This window comes from Gymnoscopelus braueri, assembly GCF_963280865.1.
Source record: "Gymnoscopelus braueri genome assembly, chromosome: 13".
Taxonomy (NCBI): domain Eukaryota; kingdom Metazoa; phylum Chordata; class Actinopteri; order Myctophiformes; family Myctophidae; genus Gymnoscopelus; species Gymnoscopelus braueri.
This window is the reverse complement of record NC_137615.1, coordinates 10989162-11010834: the sequence shown is the minus strand read 5'-3', so window position 1 is coordinate 11010834 and position 21673 is coordinate 10989162. Positions and strand designations below refer to the sequence as shown.

At 39.0% G+C, this 21673-nt stretch overlaps 2 protein-coding genes across 5 annotated transcripts; both read left to right on the top strand.

Moving 5' to 3' along the window:
- Positions 1–841: 841 nt before the first annotated feature.
- Positions 842–11484, top strand: znf207a (zinc finger protein 207, a). Of its 4 annotated transcripts, none has more exons than XM_080447561.1 (11): positions 842–958; positions 2138–2264; positions 3213–3351; positions 3796–3978; positions 4613–4688; positions 4780–4850; positions 5718–5878; positions 6117–6215; positions 7273–7500; positions 7783–7909; positions 8567–11484. In XM_080447561.1, the coding sequence occupies exons 1-11, from the start codon at positions 918–920 to the stop codon at positions 8728–8730; spliced, it is 1416 nt and encodes a 471-aa protein (XP_080303687.1). In that variant the 5' UTR covers positions 842–917; the 3' UTR covers positions 8731–11484. The 4 variants fall into 4 exon arrangements, with proteins under 4 accessions (XP_080303687.1, XP_080303686.1, XP_080303688.1 ...); XM_080447560.1 differs by having other exon boundaries at positions 4780–4856; XM_080447562.1 differs by lacking the exon at positions 6117–6215 and having other exon boundaries at positions 4780–4856.
- Positions 11485–14547: 3063 nt separating this feature from the next.
- Positions 14548–21673, top strand: cdk9 (cyclin-dependent kinase 9 (CDC2-related kinase)). Its single transcript, XM_080446375.1, has 8 exons — positions 14548–14727; positions 14826–14939; positions 16612–16693; positions 17749–17839; positions 18719–18885; positions 19678–19849; positions 20143–20291; positions 20584–21673. The coding sequence occupies exons 1-8, from the start codon at positions 14660–14662 to the stop codon at positions 20947–20949; spliced, it is 1209 nt and encodes a 402-aa protein (XP_080302501.1). The 5' UTR covers positions 14548–14659; the 3' UTR covers positions 20950–21673.

The window sequence follows — 21673 nt, the reverse complement described above, 5'->3', positions numbered from 1 at the left end:
TGGAAGAAATTTAAAAAAAAATGTGGATTATTTTTTAAACATTTTAATAACACAAATCTTGTATGGGGTCCCTGGCATAAAAATGTTTTCAGATGGGGGTCCGCAGACAAATAAATATGAATTTTGGGGGTCCTTGACTTGAAAATGTTTTTGAACCACTGGTTTCAACAACATTAGGAAACAAACTGCTGCACTTTAGAAACGCAAGCCCCAAAACGCAAGCCCCAAAAAACGCAACCCGCAACTACCAATATTTACAAGCAATTTACCAGAAAAACAAGCCCAAAGTCGCTTATAATATCCGACATGGCAACACTGGTACCGGTGCTCTGTCTGTACGTGTGTCATAAATGCCCGACTAGTAATGCTATTAATCTCAAACGTTGGTTCCTGGTTCCGGAATACAAATGTTTTGCAACGAAGAATAAATTCCATATCTGAGGTTTTAATGGAACATTTATTTTAATCAGTGGTGGAACAATTACTCAAATGTCAATTACTCTAAAGTGCACCTGCTTATTTAGGCCTGCTTCCAAAGTATTATTATACTTTTTTAAAACCAGTGGTTCTCAAATATTTTCATGAACAAGTTTTGTGCCAGGGAGCATTTGTGTTGTTAGAATGTTTAAAGAAATATATATATATATTCCACATTTTATTGCAAGAGTTTTTGAAAACAGCCGATCTACAAGCTCACAACGCGTTGCGGTTTGAAGTGCTCATTTGGCCTAATAATATAAGCTGCTTCTTTTGAGCTTGTTTTCCTAGACCTGGTTGCTTATTTCTCTCGCAGAACCTGGCAACACTGGTTGAAGAGCTGACCAACGCCATCTTGAGTCGTGTTGTTGTGTTGTTACATTACAGCTGATGGTGGTGGGCTGATCATCATACACAGTTGATACACAGCGGACAGAAACATGGGAAGAAAGAAGAAAAAGCAGATGAAGCCTTGGTGCTGGTATCCTTTTACATTCACCACTGGAAACAGGGTTTTTAATCAACAATTCAACGTGCTTTGCTCTGTGTGATAGATTTGAGGTAGCAGCCACCCTACGTTTAGCTTAGCTATGGTTGGTAACAGGATAGGTGGGCAGTGGGGACCAAGGAAGAGTGGGCACCTCGGTGTTAAAGGTAGGGTAAGTGATATTTTTTGGTTAAAACAAAAAGTATTTTGTTAAAAGGTTAAAGCACTCTATTCTGATAGTAATCATTGCTTAGTGTAGAGTGTTTGTTCAGTAACAGGAGTCTCCCCGTCTCTCCAGCTCTTTAATAAACAGAATACATTCGGTAGGTGTCAAAATCTCAGCCCATCAGGAGAAAGTACCCATTTTTAAGCTTCATTTTTATAGTGTTCCAGTTCCAATTTTGCCTGCTCATTTCTTAGTGTCATCACTTCCAATGTCACTTGTTTAATCTATCCTGATTGAGTTCTCTATCCTGATTGGATAAAATTGGAAATGAAACTGAAACGAAAATGCATTTTCTGTTGTATAAAGAGCTGGAGAGACAAGGAGACTCCTGTTACTGAACAAACACTCTATAGCAATGAACAAACACTCTATAGCAATGAGTACTATCAGAATATAGAGCTATTTAACACTTATTTTAACCAAAGAAAATCACTTAAAATCACTTGTAGCTTGAAGTTGCCTCTTCTTTCAGTCAGATGATTCCTTGAGTTTAGATGATTATGAAAAAAACTAGAGGGATGTTTTGGGGAAAGAAGCTTTTGTTGTAGCACATTTTATTTGTCAAGCTTGGGAGAGAAGACAGAACACTATAATTCTGAGCTGTAATGGAATGCATTATGTGAATATATATATATATATATGTTGTAAGCGTAAAATGGTGTCTTATAAACCCATGAGGGTTGGGCACTTTGTGTGCAGGAAAGTAAAATAATATCAAAATCAGTCAGCAAGAATGAAATAGTCTATAACCGATTATTTTAGATTTTTTAATAAATACATGAATACATAAATAAATACAAAGGTCATAACATTTTTTTTTTTTTTTGTGTGTCATACCCAGTGTCTTGTTTTGACTCTGCATTTACACAACAAGCTCAGCGGAACTGTATAGCGTATCATAAGGCATGTTATTAATAAACAGTGTTGTTCCTAAACTATGATATCAGGTATTGCAACAGGGATTTTGACGACGAAAAGATTCTCATACAGCATCAGAAAGCCAAACACTTCAAATGTCATATCTGTCACAAGAAACTGTATACTGGGCCTGGTTTGGCAATCCACTGTATGCAGGTGAGTCCATTTGAGACCATAAATGATGTCTTCAGACCAGAACGTTTCGCTTCTTTTAAAGCATTGAATGGGCCAAAAATGCATTTCTGATCTTGTGCTACATTATGAACCTGTCATCTGGGACAGGTCAGCTTTATTATGTCCCGAGTAAAAGAAAAAAGAAATAAAAAGAAGCAGCATCCAGTTTGCATGCAACAAATATACAATACAAGAGCTGTAGCAGACCTGCAATTTTCTGGGAGGCTGTTCTAGATATCAAAGCTGAAGTCTTTTCTGTTTGCTGCTGCCCTTCATTGAGGTTTTTAACACATTGAGTGCCAAAAACGGTCCGGATTGTTTTTCATAATCCAAACGAGGAGTGCCAAAAACGGTCCGGACCGTTTTTGGGGAAAAAAATATATTTTTTCCTTCACAGCACCAGGAGATATCATTTTTCGAAGATTTAGACTCCAATCCACTTCCTGGTTAACTTCAAAAGCCTGTATCTCGGCTCCTGTGTACTTTTTTTTTTTTATTATGTATTTTTGACTATTTTCGACTATTTTCAACTGGCTGCAACTATGGAACGGATTACCTAATGTTTTTTCCCCCCCGATTGTACGAGACCCCTGTGTGTGTAATGAGGGGATCACCGTGAGGACGGTGATCACTGAAAATATTTTGTGACTACTTGAAAAAGCTTCAAAAATGGTTAAAAATCCAGGCACTGACTGTACCCTGTTTTAAAAAAACCCTGGCACTCAATGTGTTAATTGTGCTGCACTGTAATGTTGTTGTTGTTTTTCAGTTTTAACCTATTCGTAGATTTTCTTATTTTTTCTTTTAACTCTTTAATAACTATGTTATGTTTAATTGTTTTCAAACAGCACTTTGAATTGCCTTGTTGAAATTTGCTGTACAAATAAACTTGCCTAAACACATCCACCCGATCCCATTATTTATTTTTAGGTTCATAAAGAGACCATTGATGGAGTTCCCAATGCAATACCTGGGAGAACAGACATTGAATTGGAAATCTATGGCATGGAAGGGATTCCAGAGAAAGACATGGAAGAAAGAAGAAGAGTACTGGAACAGAAAACCCAAGGTATTAACAATGACAGTAAAATGTCCAATCAACACAATCAACAATGTCATATGTTTATTCTTACTTGTGAACACTGGTCTTTGGTTGGTTGATTACATTTTATTGATAATATGATTACATTTCATGGATATTATAAAGTTAACATCCATTCTATCCCATAAACACAATTAGTCCAAAGACAACAGTCAAATGAAAAACATAAACAACTTTCTAGTTCCTAGTATGTTTTTTCTTAAAAAAAAATATATATATATTTTTTTTTGGGGCTTTATTTATAGATTACAGTAGAGACAGACAGGAAACAGGGAGAGAGATGGGGAGAGATATGCAGCAAAGATCGTCGTGAACGGGACTCGAACCCACGATGATTAGATGTCAGTTTACATTGGAGCCCCAGTATGTTTTAATCACAATCAATATGCCATTCCGTTCATTCAATACCAGAGTCCCAGAAGAAGAAGCAGAACCAGGACGACTCTGACGACTGTGATGAGGATGATGAGCCTGGTCCCTCCTTCCAGCAGCCTGCTGCTGCCCAGCCCCAGGCGGGCTTCATCCCTCCCATGACCCAGCCTGGCATGCCCCCTGGGGCTGGAGCACCGGGGATGCCACCAGGCACCTACTCAGGTCAGTGGCACTGATGGGTTTGCTTCCAAGCAAAATTCTACCTGGACATAATTGTTCTTCTCCAACCATCAGGATATCATTTTAACCTAAATCTAATCAAATTCTTCAGTTGAGTTATGTACTCGATAGCCAATGATGCGTTCTGGTTTGGGCAAGTAATGCCACCCAAAAGGTGTTGTTTTTTAATCTAGCATGATATATATATATATATATATATATATATATATATATATATATATATATATATATATATATATATATATATATATATATATATATATATATATATATATATATATATATATATATATATATATATATATATATATATATATATATATATATATATATATATATATATATATATAGCAACATATAATGTGACACAGATGTGTTCCCGCCTTGAAAGGTATAACAACGTATAGGTGTTCCATCACATCTGCTAGTAACTTCAAATAATTTGATCCACAAAGTGCATTTAGAAGCTGCTTTGACTGTTGGTGTTCATTAGAATAAATGACTTTCTTAGACTATTAATTTGAGGTTGAAATCATTCACTCATGTCATGTGTGTGCATTACCTTATGATGCCTGTGTATCACTTTGTGAAATCTTTCTTTTATCTCTTTATGTAGGAATGCCACCAATGATGCCAGGCGTGCCACCTATGATGCCTGGGATGCCCCCTGGAATGCCAGGAATGCCACCAGGGTGAGGGATTTGTATTTCTTCTTGTCTTATTGGTCATTAGTCACTATTGTGTCTCTTCTATGAAGATGTGTTCATCTTTCTCTGTATTTAGTATGATGCCAATGGGTGGAATGATGCCTCCAGGGCCAGGGATGCCCCCCATGATGCCAGGCATGCCACCAGGTACAGGTACACACCGCAAACCATCATAAAGCACACACGGATGTCTAAATCCCTCAGATATAGAAGTGTTCAAAGTCTTTTTTTTGGTACATCTGTTTTGGTACGTCTTTGTTGTGTGACATAAGCAAATTTTCATTGGTGTTAAGTAACTAAGTACATTTACTCAAGTACTGTACTTAAGTACAATTTTGAGGTATTTTTTACTTAACTGGAGTATTTCCAGTTTTCAGTACTTTTACTTCTACTCCACTACAGAGGCAAATATTGTACTTTTACTCCACTACAATTATTTGAAATTTGTATTGACTAGTTACTTAGTAGATTTTGATTATTATTACAAAACATGCATTAACCAATTCAACCCTATATACATTTCAGCCATTCGAAAATAGCCGATCTACAAGCTGGGACTGATCTGCTATTTTCAAAAAAAATTATGCAATTTATACATTCGAAAACTTGGATGAATTTGTACATTCTGCATAATGAGTACTTTCTACTTTTGGTACTTTAAGTACATTTTGATACCAATACTTTTGCACTTCCGGACTTTTACTTAAAGGGATACTTCACTCTCGGGCCGGGGACACATTTAAAAAATATATTAAAAATAAATGAAAAAAGTTATGGAAAATTCATGGCCCCCTCACACATTAGTAGGACACTGCGTGTCGTGAGGGGGCCATGAATTTTCCATAACTTTTTTCATTTATTTTTAATATTTTTTTTAAAAGTGTCCCCGGCCCGAGAGTGAAGTATCCCTTTAACAGGGTGTTTCTACATTGCAGTATTGATACTTTTACTAAGTAAAAAATGTGAATACTTTTTCCACCACTGCTAATTAGTCCTGCCGTCCCGTCTTCACAGGCATGCCACCACCGGTGGGGCACCGTCCAGGTCTGGGCCACATGGCTCAGGGCCCGCCTGCGGCAGGACCAAGCATGCTGATTAGACCCACCATGCCCACAGCCGCTGCCCCCTCAACCCAGCCTGCCGTCCCTAAGCCTCTTTTCCCCAGTGCTGGACAGGTAACCTTTCAGCTCCCCGAAAGTATATCTCAGCTCCCCCCTAATCTCCATTATTCTGACAGGATATATATAGTATCTCCTTAACAAAAAAATCCCTACTGCTCTAATCTACATACTGTTCGATATAATAGGCTGATTTGACAAGGGAACAAAACAGCACCACCTAATCCAGTGACATTTTGTTATCACTGCAGGATATTTCACTATTCCTATTCTTCACTCTTTTCCTGTGCCACAGATCGGGAGTCGGGTTGCGAGCACGAGTACGAGTGCAGGCTCGTCGAGTGCGGACTCTCAGTCCACCTCCTCTAATGCTCTGTTCCCTAGCACGCCACAAGTATGACACTGTCTGCCTGCCCCACTCTGACAAACTACAGCTTTACAATGGGCATGCACCCAATTGTATATAGTTTGCTTATTAACTCATTGAGTGCCATTCACGTGTTTCACGTGTTTTACCGCTATGGTGCAACGTGCCAATCACGTGTTTCACGTGTTTTTGAAAAATAAAAATATATTTTTTTCTTTTGTTCAGAACCCAAGATATCATTATATGAAGATTTGCAGCTCCATCCACTCCTTGTTTAACTTATAACTGAAAAAGGCTGTATCTCGCTTCCTAAGCACTTTTTTTTACTTTGAAAAAAATAAAATAAATCTTACTGGCCAGAAATAGCCAGAAATAATTTGGGCACTCAATGAGTTAAGTAGGGCAGATTGAACCATTTTTCTTTCTTTTTTTTAAATGTGTGAAGCTTTTTTTGTTTAATGAAAATATGATGTATATATTTTGGGTTAATTTATTTGCAGAGAAATAATATTCTTCTCCAAAACCTTGTGTGGCAGTGACTGAGGGATGCTGTCCACATTGCTTTTGTTTGTTTGATTTTTGCAGTAGTGGCCTGCAAAGGGTTTCATGATTTGACTATATGCCATTGTTTGCTTTTTCCTTTTACTACAAATCTGCACTTTATTGAACCCCACATGCCCTTGATAAATATCCGCTATCGCCTTTTGAGCAAGTTTGGTGAATAGTTTTGTTGCCATTTGGTCACATATTAAGTGTCTTGTGCAGGTTTGTAAAGTGTGCAAGTACATTTCTCAATCGGTACAGAACAGCAAAGCATGCTTTTTCAGATTTTTTTTTTCAGACTTGGAGTGTGTATGACATGATCATCATACTTTCTAAAGTTGCTCACTATGCGTGTGATGATAAACATACTGTAGGTGTATTATTAACAATATGGTGTTGACAATTGGCATCACTATCACACAGTCATGGGAGTAACCTTAAAGTATGATTATTATTTCTTTGACAAATGTTTTACTCTTCCTGTAAATGCTGTCTTTTAACCGTTCCTTCTTTCGTTTATATTTTTTCTCCCTCAACCCAGAGCCAACAGGCAGTGTCAGGGTCACTACACCCCACCCCCTCCGCAACCTCTGACCCCTCCAAGCCCACATTCCCAGCGTACACCCAGGCTACTGCCTCAGTGGCCAGCCCCAGCACTGGCAGCAGCACAGTTTCCAAGCCTCCCTCTACTGTCACCAGTAAGCCTGCAACACTCACCACCACCAGTGCAACCAGTAAGTTGATCCACCCCGATGAGGATATCTCACTGGTAAGTGGCGCTGCCGTTACGGTCTCCTTTTTTAGCTGTTTATTTTTCGTACAGTAAGTGGCTAACAGTATGTGTGCATCCATAAAATAGTCTGTAACAGTCAGTAATGTTCAGTTAAATCAAGTTCAAAGTAGAATTCTATGGCTGTTCGATTACATTACATGATGCATTCAGCAAGATCTTTCCTGACTCAAACTGAATTGACATTTTTTAGTTTGTCACCCTGTTTACATTATGTCAGTGCCTAATCAGTTCTTTGCTGTGTTTGTGTGTGTGCTGTAGGAAGAGTTGCGGGCTCAGTTGCCTAGGTACCACCGTAACCTCTCCCGCCAAGGCCAACCCACTGCTGCTGCACCACCGGTGGGCATGATGACCCCTCAGCAGCCTGTCTTGAGGCATCCAATACCTGGTATGGAAGGTATCCTGGCCAGTATTAGTTATTTGAAGGACACTTCTTAATTCAGTTGATGCATAACGGAGAAAGGAGTGAACAAGGAAGTATCTTAGCAGAAAAAACAAGTATCAATTGGATTGCTATTAATTGAATTTTGTGATAATTGTTTGTTATTGGTATGGTGTGTTTTAAACACTTAAACGTTTCATTTGGCTTGACTCTATCAGATTGTATTTTATAGATTCACAATGCAGCGATTCAGTTCAGATTTATGAAACATTAACATGTAAAGAGGTTACTTTTTTTAAATAAATATTTGTATCATTAGAAATAGGACAGATTTCTAGTTTGAGGGTGGTAACTGGCACACTCGGCCGACAGCTACTACATTGAAATGACCCATCACTACAGAGATTCCCAATTATTACGGGCAGAAACAATCCCTGTTGATGTGCCGTGGCCCACTTTATTAGTCTCTTAGTGCCCGCCAGCTGCAACAGTTCTGCTGCTTTGTTTTTAACTTGCAAACCCATCAACTGCACTGCCAAAATAAACACGAAAGTTTTAAGTTACCACCCTTAAACTAGAGGCATTCATCTTTTAATACTCTAGATCTGATTATGATTATGTTTTAATCTCTATAACAGTCATCTAATCCTTGTGTTGCCTCAGGTCAGTATGGCGGTCTGCCCCAGGGGATGCCAGGCTACATGCCAGGAGGAATGCCTCCGTACGGACAAGGTCCCCCAATGGTTCCCCCAGGGTACCAAGGGGCGCCCCCACGGCCACCCATGGGCATGAGACCCCCTGTCATGTCTCCAGGAGGCCGCTACTGAAGCCTGGCCCACTGTCTTCTATAGGTTTGGACACTCACCCCTTTTCTAATGTCCTCAACTTATAGTAGACAAGCCAGTATTGTAACATAGAACAATGTACATTGTACTTGTCGCTATGAGGAAGAGACACTGAATAAACAGCAAACAGAAGTGATCTGTAAAGGCATCACACAGCGCATGGGGAAAAAAGTATTTACACTGTACCTAATCAAGCCTATGAACTGTTGTTGTAAACCGTCCTTGTCCTGTGGCTGTTTTTTTTTGTCCTTCTCATGTTTCATTTAGGTGTGTAGAAGTGTAATAGATATGGTTCGTAGTGTTGTGAAGGCGCTGGAGTTACATGAGCTGTACCCACCTTTTACCAAGGCAAGTTTTCATACTACATTATCGTTCTAAAGAAAAGCAGTGAGGCCTTCACAGCACATTTAGGTGCTGTTGGACTTTGCGTCCCCAACTTTGTTTGGTGAGGGCTTCAGATTGTTGTATTCACTGTTTTTGTAATGCTGTGCTCACTGGCATTTTCTTTAGGCTACACTACTCTCAATGCTAAGTTTATGAATCACACACAGTTACCACATGGATTGGTTCATGCAATGTTGTAAAACTGTATTGTAATAAAACATCCTGAAACCCTAAGACTCTTCTTTACGGGAATTTAGCGGGGAAAGACGCATCACAGCAGGTTTGTACTCCAGTCATGCGCTGCAGGCTACATGACTGGTGGTCATGTGTTTTCAAAATGATTTTGTTCTGTTCAGAATCCAGAAGGTCAAGTTGTGTTTATATTCTCTTTAATTAACTTGTGTAAAAATGGCATTCAAATCTTGGTCTGTAACTTTTGTTTGTATTTTGCTTTTGATTACATGCATGACATAAATGAATTGCTTTATTGCATTATATGTTTTGATTAACCACTTTAGCCCTATATTCTTCGTATTACGAATAGCAAAAATATTTTTGAAAGTGTTTGAATTTTAGTTTTTTTTTTGGAAATTAAACATCACAACATCTAAACATTTTTTTCCCCCCACCTATATTGACATTCCCAAAATTGGGACGCCGGGCTGAAAGTGGTTAATTAATGGTCTTGAATGTATGCTATCTGAACTGTAGTGTATTGGCCTTTGACAAAGTCAGTGCATTGTATACGTAGCTTCAGTACTATTAGGGTGGCTGTGGTGCTAAAACCCAGATTTCTCTTCTCCCTGTAGCGATGCCATGGGGGACTGGCTGAGGCCCTGTCTCAGTGTAGCCCTGTGTATCAGCCTGAGGCAAGTCTCTCACATTTTTCTGTCTTATCATTCATTACCAGGGGCCCTCACAGCGTACATGCTGTTGGATGTCAACGTCCCCAAACTTGCAGCAAGTTTGGTGAAGGCCCTTGTTTGTTTTTGTTGCGTTTAGGTACCATTTTCTTCAGGCATGTTAGCTTATGTAAGATCTACTTCTACCTGTGATGCTTCTATATGATATTGAACAAATTATGTGATGGATAGCACGATGGAGCTATATTTAATCTGTACTTAGAATAACGATTTCATACATTTTAGACATTACACAAGCCTATAGTCACTTCAATTTGGAACTTGTAATATTCTTTCACATTTCACATAATTGCCACATTCAGCTCAATCTCAAAAGGCTGTCACCTACAGCCAGGAATGCATTGAATGTTTTCTTGGTTTTTGGTGCAAAATGAGACTCTTGCAAAATGGTTTCTGCCACTTAATCCTGTTTGTTTCATCAGCTTTCCTCACTTGATCATTTGACTTTTACTACTTAAATGAAGGAGAAACCCTGCCAGTAACAGGTTAGTTACAGCTGTAAGTACCACTGCTAGAAATTCCCTAGATATGTCTTTGGTTTTGTTTTGTTTTTATTGTGTGTGTGTGTGTGTGTGTGTGCACACGAGATCTTATGCAACAATCCCGTAGTGGGTTGTTGTGAAAAAAAGTGTTTGATCTTTGGGGGGATAAGGGTCGCCTGGTGCCATTATTTTGTTTACATACATTGACAATGTAAGAGTAACCAAGCCATTCAGTGCTTAGGATTAATATTACAGGCAGACTCTTCATTGGTAAGTACTGGCTTTGTATCAGCTTAGTCTCAAATATTCCATACCTTATTTTCCAATCTGTAATGAATTAACTTCTCTGTATAACAAATGTCAAACCAATATTATTATACTATTGTCGGATGCCGTTAACCTTGGTTATGTCATATGAAAATGCCACTATCATGACATTAACATTGTCTATTTCTTGTAATCATTTCATATTCTGTCTCAGGACATGACTGGTCTGGTAAAAATCAAGGAAAAGCATAAGAGACATGGAATTTGCACTACAGGTTTAGGTTAACCCATTAAAACCGGGAAAGCATCCGTGTAATTTTAGATTTTTACGTTGGCTATTCAAAAATAGCAGATATACAAGCTCACAGCGCGCTGCGAGCTTGTACATCTGCTATTTTTGAACATTTTTGAAAGATCTTCAAAGTGTGACAACTACTGAATTTAGAAGGCATTTGTAGAATCGGCCTCAGGTCTTAATGGGTTAAAGAACAGTGAGTTGATTTGAGGATTACTGCTTAAACTTGTTCTCCATTGGATGATGTTGGTGATGTACGCCACCAGGTCTGGATACTCACTGTATTCTATTAATAAACCACAAACTGTATATAAACTCTGGTGTGACTTTGTGTTATATTTCTCACCACATTGTATAACTTATTGTGAATGTATTGGAAGGCAACGTTTATAGATCGAAAACAATCATGTAGAATGTGTATAATAACATTGTTATGACGGAAAAGACTGTTAAATGCCTTTTTTTTGGGTATGGTGCTATGTCATCTTCAACAGAGCCTACAGTATAGCATCTAAAAGTTAGTCATGATATAGCACCTTACAAATAAAAAAGGCATTTAACAGTCCATGATGCTCCAGCGCCTATTGATGTGTCCTGCTACTGAGATGCACTGGACCTTCCGTTTATAGTTTGATATGTGGTGGAACTCCTGTACAGATTCAATGCTCAGTTGTCTCCTAAAGGATGATTTAAACAAGAAAAAATGGCAAGCGAGCAGGATTTGGGGGTCTGTATTAAGAGTCCGTTCTATCTTCGAATAGGTCACATAATTATCATATATTGCCTTCAATATTTTGAAAACTTTGTGTGTCTTGTGGGTTGATTTTTTTCTTCTTCCTTAATGTATACCTTACCACAAAACAGTTTCAGCATTGCTTTAACACATTGACTGCCAGAATTATTTCAGATTTTTTGCAGTTTATTGCCAGTAGATTTTTCATTGAAAAAAAAAAAAATACTCAGGAGCCGAGATACAGATTTTTTTTAGTTTTAAGTTAACAAGGAAGTGGATAGGAGTCTAGATCTTCATCCAAAATCATATCTCCTTGGTCTTTGGATCAAATTTAAAAAAAAATGTAATTTTTTTTTTTTTTCTTTTTCCTAAAAACGAGTTAACTCGTTCTTGGCAATCAAGTGATGGATTCTAAAGGCTAGTAAAAACGAGTTAACTCGATCTAGGCAATCAATGTGCCATTCTTAATTCCATTCCACACTGTAAGCACAAAGAAAGAAAAAAGCTCAGTAGTCTTAATTTCAGAGTTAAAAATATACATCTAAAGAAATGATCCTGATGATAATTCACTCACTACATCATTAAATATTTTGGGTAATAAAAGTATGAATACAGCACATATCTATAAAGTTTACCTGCCTTTTAAATGGACCCTTTCACAGAAGTGTCATTGCAGAATAAAGACCGCTGATCTGCAGGCTCGGCTAATAAAATTAATTGTGGTTTTGCTTGATTTAGGTGTACCAGTTGGCAAGCATTGACAATACCAGGGACGGATTAAGACTCAATGGGGCTCCTGGGCCAATTATCTTTTAGGTCCCCCATGTCTGACCACACAGTACCTAGAAGTTAGAACAGTAAAGCGGGGTTGGCACTTGGCACGCAAACACGCTACTCGAGTTGTAAGGCATGTTGACAATTCCTTATGCAACTAAGAGTTGAATATTTACTGTCAATTTACATTAGCTTGAAAGGGGGAGGGCAGTAAAGATGCATCTTGTCACGATATGAAAGAGACATAGTTCCTCGTATAAATTATGATCACATGCAGTTCTTCTTTCCCCTCGGGGACATTAGAAGGGATTTGACTCGTTATGTTGAAACAGTGGGTGGCTCTTAAGAGAGCCTTTGTGGGGTTCAGCGATCTCCATATATGGGCATAAAAGGGACAAGGACTGACAGATACAGAGATATATGCCCATATATGGGAATATTGGTCTAGTATAGACCCAGGAGGACTCAGGTCAGTGAAGTATAAAGGGTTTAAGTGGTTAAAGACATTTGAAGAAGTTGTGCAACGTGAATCTAATGCAACAGAGAGAGGACCTAATGTAAACATGAAGTCCTAAAAACAGCTATCTACTCTGTTAGATAGACGAATTTCATATAGACGAATGTTATATGAAATCAAAAGGCAAAGTCGCGGGTCAAATTCAATTAACCTAAACTGACGTTTATTTGTTATTGAATTCTGCTGATCATGACAAGGATTAAAATAGCCTAGTAAAACATAGTTTTAAACGTTAGTGTTTTGCAGTGGTGTAAAGTACATTTACTCAAGTACTGTAGCCTACTTAAGTACAATTTTTTGGTATTTCTACTTTAGTGGAGTATTTCTTATTTTCTGTACTTTTACTTCTACTCACGTACGTCTCAGAGGCAAGTACTTTTACTCCACTACAATTATTTGAAAGCTTGAGCTACTTTGTAGATTTATATTATTATTGCAAAATATATATTAACCACTTCAGTCCTATATATATATTTTGGCCATTTGAAAATAGCAGATCTACAAGCTCACAATGCTGCATCATGCAATGCATTGTGAGCTTGTAGATCTGCTATTTTCAAAAGATTACGTTTTATACATTTGAAAACTTGTGGGACATTCTGCATAATGTAGGCCTTAATAAGGTAGACTTTCTACTTTTGGTACTTTAACCCTTCCATTGTGTTAGGGTCATTTTATTTTTATTTTTACCCATTTTCAAGTTTAAATAGGTAAAAAGTATCCTGTGCATAGAGTTAAAAATAAGCTTCTAATGCTATGGACCAGTGTTGTAGGGTTGCACCACCAGAACCTAAGTTCTGTCCTAAGTTAGGGTGAGCTAGGCCATTGGTTCTCAAAGTGGAGTCCGGGGACCCCCGGGGGTACTTTGAGGGGATACCAGGGGGTCCCCTGCAGGCTGCAGCTAAATGATTTATAGGAACCAAATGGACCCATATGGGTCTGTAACTCTGAGAGTGTGCAAATGGAACCAAATGGACGTTAGGGTCCATTTGGTTCCATTTGCACACTCTCAGAGTTAAATCATCATTGATGTTACAATATGAATTGGGGTCCCAGAGATAGAAATGCCATTAAATGGGGGTCTGTAGCCTAATGCGCGTCAAACTGGGGGTCCTTAAATTACAATGATTGAGGATCACTGCTACAGCCGTATCTTCTCTTACGGGGGTCCCTGGCTTATCTTTTCAAATGGGGGTCCGCGGGCTAATAAGTGTCAATTGGGGGGTCCTTGACATGAAAAAGTTTGAGAACCACTGAGCTATAGGCACACAACCTGGCTGATCCGAATCCGATCCCAATCAAAGATCCTCAATAGACGAGAAGATAGATAGTACCAAGGCATACACTTCCGGGCTCCTCACTGGGCGTGGTCAGCCCACGTGACATGTATTCAGAAAACGACTCCAAGTGGGGGTGTCTTGCTTTCATCAACCGTCTTTTGTCCGGGTCTGCTAAGCTAGTGCTAGTGGTTCACTCTGAATCTACTGGCCGTTTTACTACCTTCTCCCTGGACAAGTTTAGTGGACAAACTCAAGGATGCAGCGAGGAGAAAAAGCGGCATCCAACGCCGCCGCCGCCACCGCCACCGCAGCAGCGCCTGAAAAGTATGATTTTACCATCGTTTTATTAATTCCATAACCTCAAATTGTATCCAAACAGTGAACGTTAAACGCATGTCTGTGTGATCCTCCTCTCTCTACAGGCCCGACCGGGAGGCCGCCATCATGTCCAAGTACTACGACGGGGTTGAATTCCCTTTCTGTGACGAGTTCTCCAAGTATGAGAAGCTGGCTAAAATCGGCCAAGGAACGTTCGGGTAAGCGTTTGTGTAAATATCACGTCTATTGCACTCGTGTTTGTGTGTGTACAGTTATTATGTCGGGGTTTATATTTGTGCTATGCTGTTAGCACGGTTGCTATCGAGGGTAGTGTTGCCATATTCTGTGAGAGAAATAAGTAACCACGCTGATGAAAACAAGCACAAAAGAAGCAACTTGGGCGGCCCAAGTTGCTTAAAGACTTACAGTGTTTGTGGCCCAAGTTGGGCCACAAACACTGTAAGTCTTTAACACACACACATCGGCTATTTGCAAAATGTCAGATCTACAAAGCTGCGATGCGTTGTGAGCTTGTAGATCTGTGATTTTCTCTCGCAATTAAATGTGGAATATTTTTTTTGAAACATTCTAAAAATCAATGCTCCCTGGCACAACATTTCCATGAAAATATTTGAGAACCACTGGTTCAAATAAGAGAAGCAAGCCTAAATAAGCAAGTCGACTTTAGAAACCAGCTAAAAACTACCAATATTTACATGCAACTTTACAGAAAAAAATAAGCCTGAAGTAGCTTATAATAACCCGACATGGCAACACGGATCGAGGGTAAACATGGCGTTTGTAGTGTAACGGACACTATGGAACGCGACAAAAAACGTCTTATCTGTCTTATTATTATCCTGTTAAAGCCTGATTCATACTCGGTGCTCAGCTAAATAGCAGATCTACAAGCTCGCAACGCGTCACGAACTGTGAGCTTGTATATCTGCTATTTAAAGGCAACACCAGCGTGCAACTAAGTAGACATCAGGCTTAAAGTGTTTGACAATCTAGTAGTTTGTTTTCCAGTTCAGGTTAAAAGGTGCTCAAAGTGAGTTAAAAGAGCCAGTTAAAATAAGTGTCAAATAGCTCCATGTTCCCGGTGCAATAATTTCTGTATAGAGCAGGGGTCTTCAACGTTTTCAGGCCAAGGACCCCCTAGCTGAGAGAGAGATGAAGCAGGGACCCCCTCTATTTACTTGGTCTGCATTTTTTCCCTCTACACCTATACTTCTTTGTCAAAAATAGCCGATCTACAAGCTCACAACGAGGCGTTGTGAGCTTGTAGATCTGCAATTTTTGGCTTAGGTTCTCCTCAGTAAAGAGATGCTAGGGTTCAAGTGGTTAAGGTAAAAAAAAAAATCATATCACACAGAGATACCCCACACAGAGATACCCCCTGTAGTAACTCTGAGGACCCCCTAGGGGTCCGGGACCCTCTGTTGAAGACCCCTGGTATAGACTGTTAGGAGTGTCTCCCGTCCCATCTCTACTCAAATAACTGTTAAATGGCACCCATTGTAACATGGAAACAAATGTGCGAATCGCCACACATATAGGGCTGTCCCCGCCACTGGCGATGTCAGTGTTATCCACCTGGAAATAAGTTCGTTGTTGGGGTGACTTTGTGATGATTTGGTCTTTGTGAGAACAATGTATATTTTATGCTTGGGTGTTGTGGATTATACTTAATTACATTGTGACCATTTTGACTTGTATGTGACAGACTTTTAATGAACATCTAGTGGGCACTACGACAAACACACCACATAAAGAATTTATAAAAGCTATATTTTGCAATAAGTTAACTCAATATTTGAATGAAAATGCCATGTAGAAATGATAAACAAAAGATCCCCATTGTAAGATTTGTTGTTTTTTCATCCACAGGGAAGTTTTCAAAGCAAAACACAGACAGACTGGGGAGAAAGTTGCACTGAAGAAAGTTTTGATGGAAAATGAGAAAGAAGGGGTAAGAGACAATCTTGTTTTGCCTTTCACCAATCCACAGCGAAGCATACAAGTTCACCAAATAAAACCCCAGAATTGATATTATGTATATATAATATATATGTATATTGTACAAGGCATTTAGGAAGCAAGACTTGCTTTTGTTGCTTAAAAGATCAATTAACTCAATTTCAATAGCACTGTTAAAATTGTGTTGCAAAGCCTAAAGGTCCTTACACACCGGGGGCGATTTTTTTCATGCGAATAATATGTTTAAAAAAAAAAAACGTATAAAGTCAATGCAAGCTTCCACGGAGCGAAGAAGCGAAAACGCGTTTTTTATTTATTCGAAACGAGTCAGAATTTTGTGTATATTCGCTCCGGTGTGTAATGACCTTTACACTTTGAGGAAATATCAGTAACATGAATGTTTTGTTTTTGCAACATCATTTACTGTACCGTACTGTAGGAAAACTGTGGGGGTTCTAAGACGGTAGCCATTAATCCTAATTTGAACAAGGAACATTCAGGGTAAAATATGCTGGAGCCTAACCTCTTTCCCAGTTTTAAATATTGAGGAGATAAAGCCTGGTAAAGAACTAGGCTCTAACCGGAACATGTCTAACTAGAAATCTCAGAAGTGCAGGTGTTGTCCATCTTACCAGAACTGCTTGTAGCCCTGTATTTCGGTTAGACATTTTTGGCAGTAGTTATTGTCCAAGTTAGCTCGAGTCTGGGGATAGCTGTGGTTGACATGATGTGTTCAGAACCACGTCTTTGTCACATGCACTGCTGACAATGGGCAAAAGTCATCTTACAGTGATGTTGAACTTTGGTAGTAGTAGTTTTAGGCACATATTCCCCGTCTTTGGTGAGATTTGCTAGATATATTTTATAAATTGTATAGCCAGTAGCCACCTAGCCATGATCTTATCAGTTGTTCTGTGTTCCATGGGAAAGTAGCTATTTGTCCACAATGCCCTGTATTTGTGTGCTGTAAGTCTGTTACCTAAATGACTAAATTGTAACCTCCGCACGATCATTATCTTACACAAGTTGTGGTCACTTGTTCCACAGTTCCCCATCACCGCTTTGAGGGAGATAAAGATACTACAGCTGCTTAAACATGAGAATGTGGTTAATCTTATTGAGATCTGTCGAACCAAAGGTGAGTGTAAACAAACCTATCGGTATCACCTCTTAATCCTGAAACTATGGGTGGGCAGCTGCACCCAGAATCACTGTTACCGTATAACAAGTTTAAAGGTAGGGTAAAATAATTGTTAAATAGCTCTATATTCTGATAGTACTCATTTCTATAGAGTGTTTGTTCAGTATTAGGAGTCTCCTTGTCTCTCCACCTCTTTATTAAACAGATGCATGCAAATGCATTTTCGTTTCAGTTTCATTTCCAATTTTATCCAACCAGGAGACAGAACTCAATCAGGATACAGATTAAACAAGTGAAATTGGAAGTGATGCCACTAAGAAATGAGCATGCAAAATTGGAACTGGAACACTATACAAATTAAGCTTAAAAATGGGTACTTTCTCCTGATTGGCTGAGATTTTGACACCTACCGAAAAATGTATTTTCTGTTTATTAAAGAGCTGGAGAGACAGGGAGACTCCTGTTACTGAACAAACACTCTATAGCAATGATTACTATCGGAATATAGTATTTTAACCTTTTAACAAAATACTTTTTGTTTTAACCAAAAAATATCACTTACCCTACCTTTAATCGGTTATCAGATATTGTTATCATTTAAATATTGTGCACACCTACACATTATTATAAATATTCAGCATGCCATTTAAAGTAGAGCTGTAATGATGCAGTTAATAGCTTTATTGTTATTACATTACACATTAATTTTATGTATTTTTTTAAAGATAATTTGATGGAAACTGAATGTATTTGACTGTATATGACAGTTATATAATTCATTGTCCATCAAAGTAGCTTATGGCTACAATCTTCTCACCAATATGTTTAAAGGAAATATTTGAGACTATATTCATTAATTTATTGTCTTTTCCCCAGCTACTCAGTTCAACCGCTACAAAGGCAGCATCTACCTGGTGTTTGATTTCTGCGAACATGACTTGGCAGGTCTTTTAAGTAATGCCAATGTTAAATTCACCTTGGCTGAGATCAAGAAGGTCATGCAGATGCTACTCAATGGCCTGTACTATATCCACAGAAACAAGGTGAGTTTTGGCTCTGGCTGGCTGAGTGTTATAAAACTGTTGACCAAAGGAAAGTGTAATGGACGAGTGATTGATTGTAGTTTTTTACTTGCAGGCGCATGGTTATGTGCACCTGAATGCAAAAGTACTGCCAGGTTGGATGTTATAGATAGAGCCTCTACTTCTCTGCCCAATTACACTGATGTAAAGTTTGTTTTGTTTTTCTGTTGCTGTCTTCTCTTTTCATTCTTGATAATAATGCACTCAGGGATTTATGAGACAAGGCAGTTTTGGTAGGTAGTGTACATTTGTAATTAAAAACAAACATAACATGGGTTGCCAGTGTTCGGGAGGGGGAAGCCGGGCAGGGAGGGTGATCTTGGTTGCTGCACTACTCTAATGGCCTGGGTGGTGTCTTCTAAGCAGGGGGTGTTGAACAGGATGACTAGACTAGAGGCAGTACAACAGCAGTGGCAAATCAGAAATGTGTGGGGAAGGTTAATTGGCATTACGACTGAATTGGAAGAAAAAAGGGGTAACAATAATTTGCTACTTAAAAATATATAAAAATGATGAATACGATTACATTGTTTGACCATTAATCATCTGACAGCTTAGACTGGTAGGACTATAGAACTGTCAGTTCTAAAGGTTGTTGTTCTTTTTTGCGCGCAACAGAAGTTAACATAAATCGTTTGGGTTTCGGCAGAATGCAACTTCTGACCTATACAACTGCATAAGCTAAAATATAACGGAACATTATTGCTGACAGTGTCCACTCATTAATGTATTGTTGCCAATGTCCTGATTCAGATCCTCCACAGAGACATGAAGGCAGCCAATGTGCTCATCACCAGAGACGGGGTTTTGAAATTGGCAGACTTTGGCTTAGCGAGGGCCTTTAGTCTGGCCAAAAACAGCCAGGGTAATCGATACACCAACCGCGTGGTCACCCTGTGGTACAGACCCCCAGAACTGCTACTAGGTAAGAGACATTTCCCCCCTGCAGTGTCGATAGATATGTGGCTGGTTTTTACTAACTTGGACAGGAAATGGTCATGAAATGCAGCACTATGTACTGCACATGGGACATGCTCTTAATGGGAACCTTTAGAACGTATTAACCACTTATGCCCAAAATAGGGACGCCAGTCTTAATGTGGTTTAAGGGTCTCTGATGCAGTTGTTAAGCTAAGGTTAAATTTGTGCTGTCAACTAGTGCTATAGTTTTAGTAAATATTTGCTATTTATTTTTGCATTTTATTTTTGTCCTGGTAGGCGAGAGAGACTATGGGCCACCTATTGACCTGTGGGGTGCAGGCTGCATTATGGCTGAAATGTGGACCAGGAGTCCCATCATGCAGGGGAACACAGAGCAACACCAACTGACTCTTATAAGCCAGCTTTGTGGTTCCATCACTGCCGAGGTAAGATGCACACAGGGGCGGGGACGACGACTATAGTATGTATATAAAGTTTGAGTATAAGATTGATTAGATTTTCTTTGTCACTCAATTTCAGGACTGCTGTAACTTCTGGTTTTGTAAATATTGTCTGTTAAAGTAAACATGGAGATATTGTTTATAGTAAAACAAAATGGAATAGAATACTACTTTATGAAGTAGAAGAGAGTAAAATAGAGTTCAATACTAGAATAATGTACATTCTTGTAATCCTGCTGTAAATGCAAACTTAATTTATTAAATAATTTAATATTAGGTGTGGCCTGGCGTGGACAAGAAATATGAGCTGTACCAGAAAATGGAACTACCCAAAGGGCAGAAGAGGAAAGTCAAAGATCGGCTGAAAGCCTACGTCAAGGACCCATATGCTCTGGATCTAATAGACAAACTCCTGGTTCTAGACCCGGCCCAGCGGACAGACAGTGACGATGCACTCAACCACGACTTCTTCTGGTCTGACCCCATGCCGTCTGACTTGAAGAACATGCTCTCCACCCACAATACCTCCATGTTTGAATATTTGGCCCCGCCTAGACGGAGGGGCCACATGCCCCAGCAGCAGGCCAATCAGAACAGAAACCCAGCAACCACAAGCCAGACTGAATTTGATCGTGTGTTCTAAGGAATGGTGAGGAAAAGCTACAGACTAGAAGGTTGGATGGTTGGACCGTTGTTCAGCTGCAAGCAGCTAACTGTTATCGTGTAGTTGCATGGGACACCACTGCGCAACTAAGTAGAAATTAAGCTTACAGTTGAGGAGTGCTATGGAATTGAATCCAGTCTGAGGCTGTGCAAACTACTAGTGCATTCCTGTCTCCTGTGTTGTTCAGTGCCTTGACCAGGCTCTTTGGGTTTCTGCACAATCTGGAGAATTATTCTTTGCAAGCAACCACCAACTTATTGTTTTTTTTACAGGATTTGGAAGGATATCGAGACTTAGAAAGTATGCTGGAATCCCTTATTTCTTTTGTTAAATTTCATGCTGCTTTCGTACCATGATGGTGATTTATTTTTATTTGTATGCCACACACAATAGACTAGTTAAAAATAAAGCTGTGGTGTCAGATGTGGTCTTGTGGCAATATGTTTTTAACATATCGTTGCTGTCGGGCGTGAAACCTTGTACAGTATGTAAAAGTTGAAATATGGAGATACGTTTCTGCCCGACAGCAATGATATATATATTTTTTTGACATATGTATTTGTTTTACAGACATATTTTATCTTTTTACACTATTCATAAAATAAATATTGTTTATACTGACTACTTGGTCTGATTAGCCCAACCTTGCTATGCAAACCAAGAGGCTTAAATAAATGTGTTCATAGTAGTTCTACTACTGCAA

What these genes read in the sequence shown, in the direction of transcription:
- znf207a (XM_080447560.1), top strand. Translation starts at nt 918, where the DNA reads ATGGGAAGAAAGAAGAAAAAGCAGATGAAGCCTTGGTGCTG. An exon ending in ACTGGAACAGAAAACCCAAG is followed by an intron (nt 3,352 to 3,795) that starts GTATTAACAATG and finishes ATTCAATACCAG; the next exon opens with AGTCCCAGAAGAAGAAGCAG. An exon ending in CTTGAGGCATCCAATACCTG is followed by an intron (nt 7,910 to 8,566) that starts GTATGGAAGGTA and finishes GTGTTGCCTCAG; the next exon opens with GTCAGTATGGCGGTCTGCCC.
- cdk9 (XM_080446375.1), top strand. Translation starts at nt 14,660, where the DNA reads ATGCAGCGAGGAGAAAAAGCGGCATCCAACGCCGCCGCCGCCACCGCC. An exon ending in ACCGCAGCAGCGCCTGAAAA is followed by an intron (nt 14,728 to 14,825) that starts GTATGATTTTAC and finishes CTCTCTCTACAG; the next exon opens with GCCCGACCGGGAGGCCGCCA. An exon ending in GTGGTTCCATCACTGCCGAG is followed by an intron (nt 20,292 to 20,583) that starts GTAAGATGCACA and finishes ATTTAATATTAG; the next exon opens with GTGTGGCCTGGCGTGGACAA.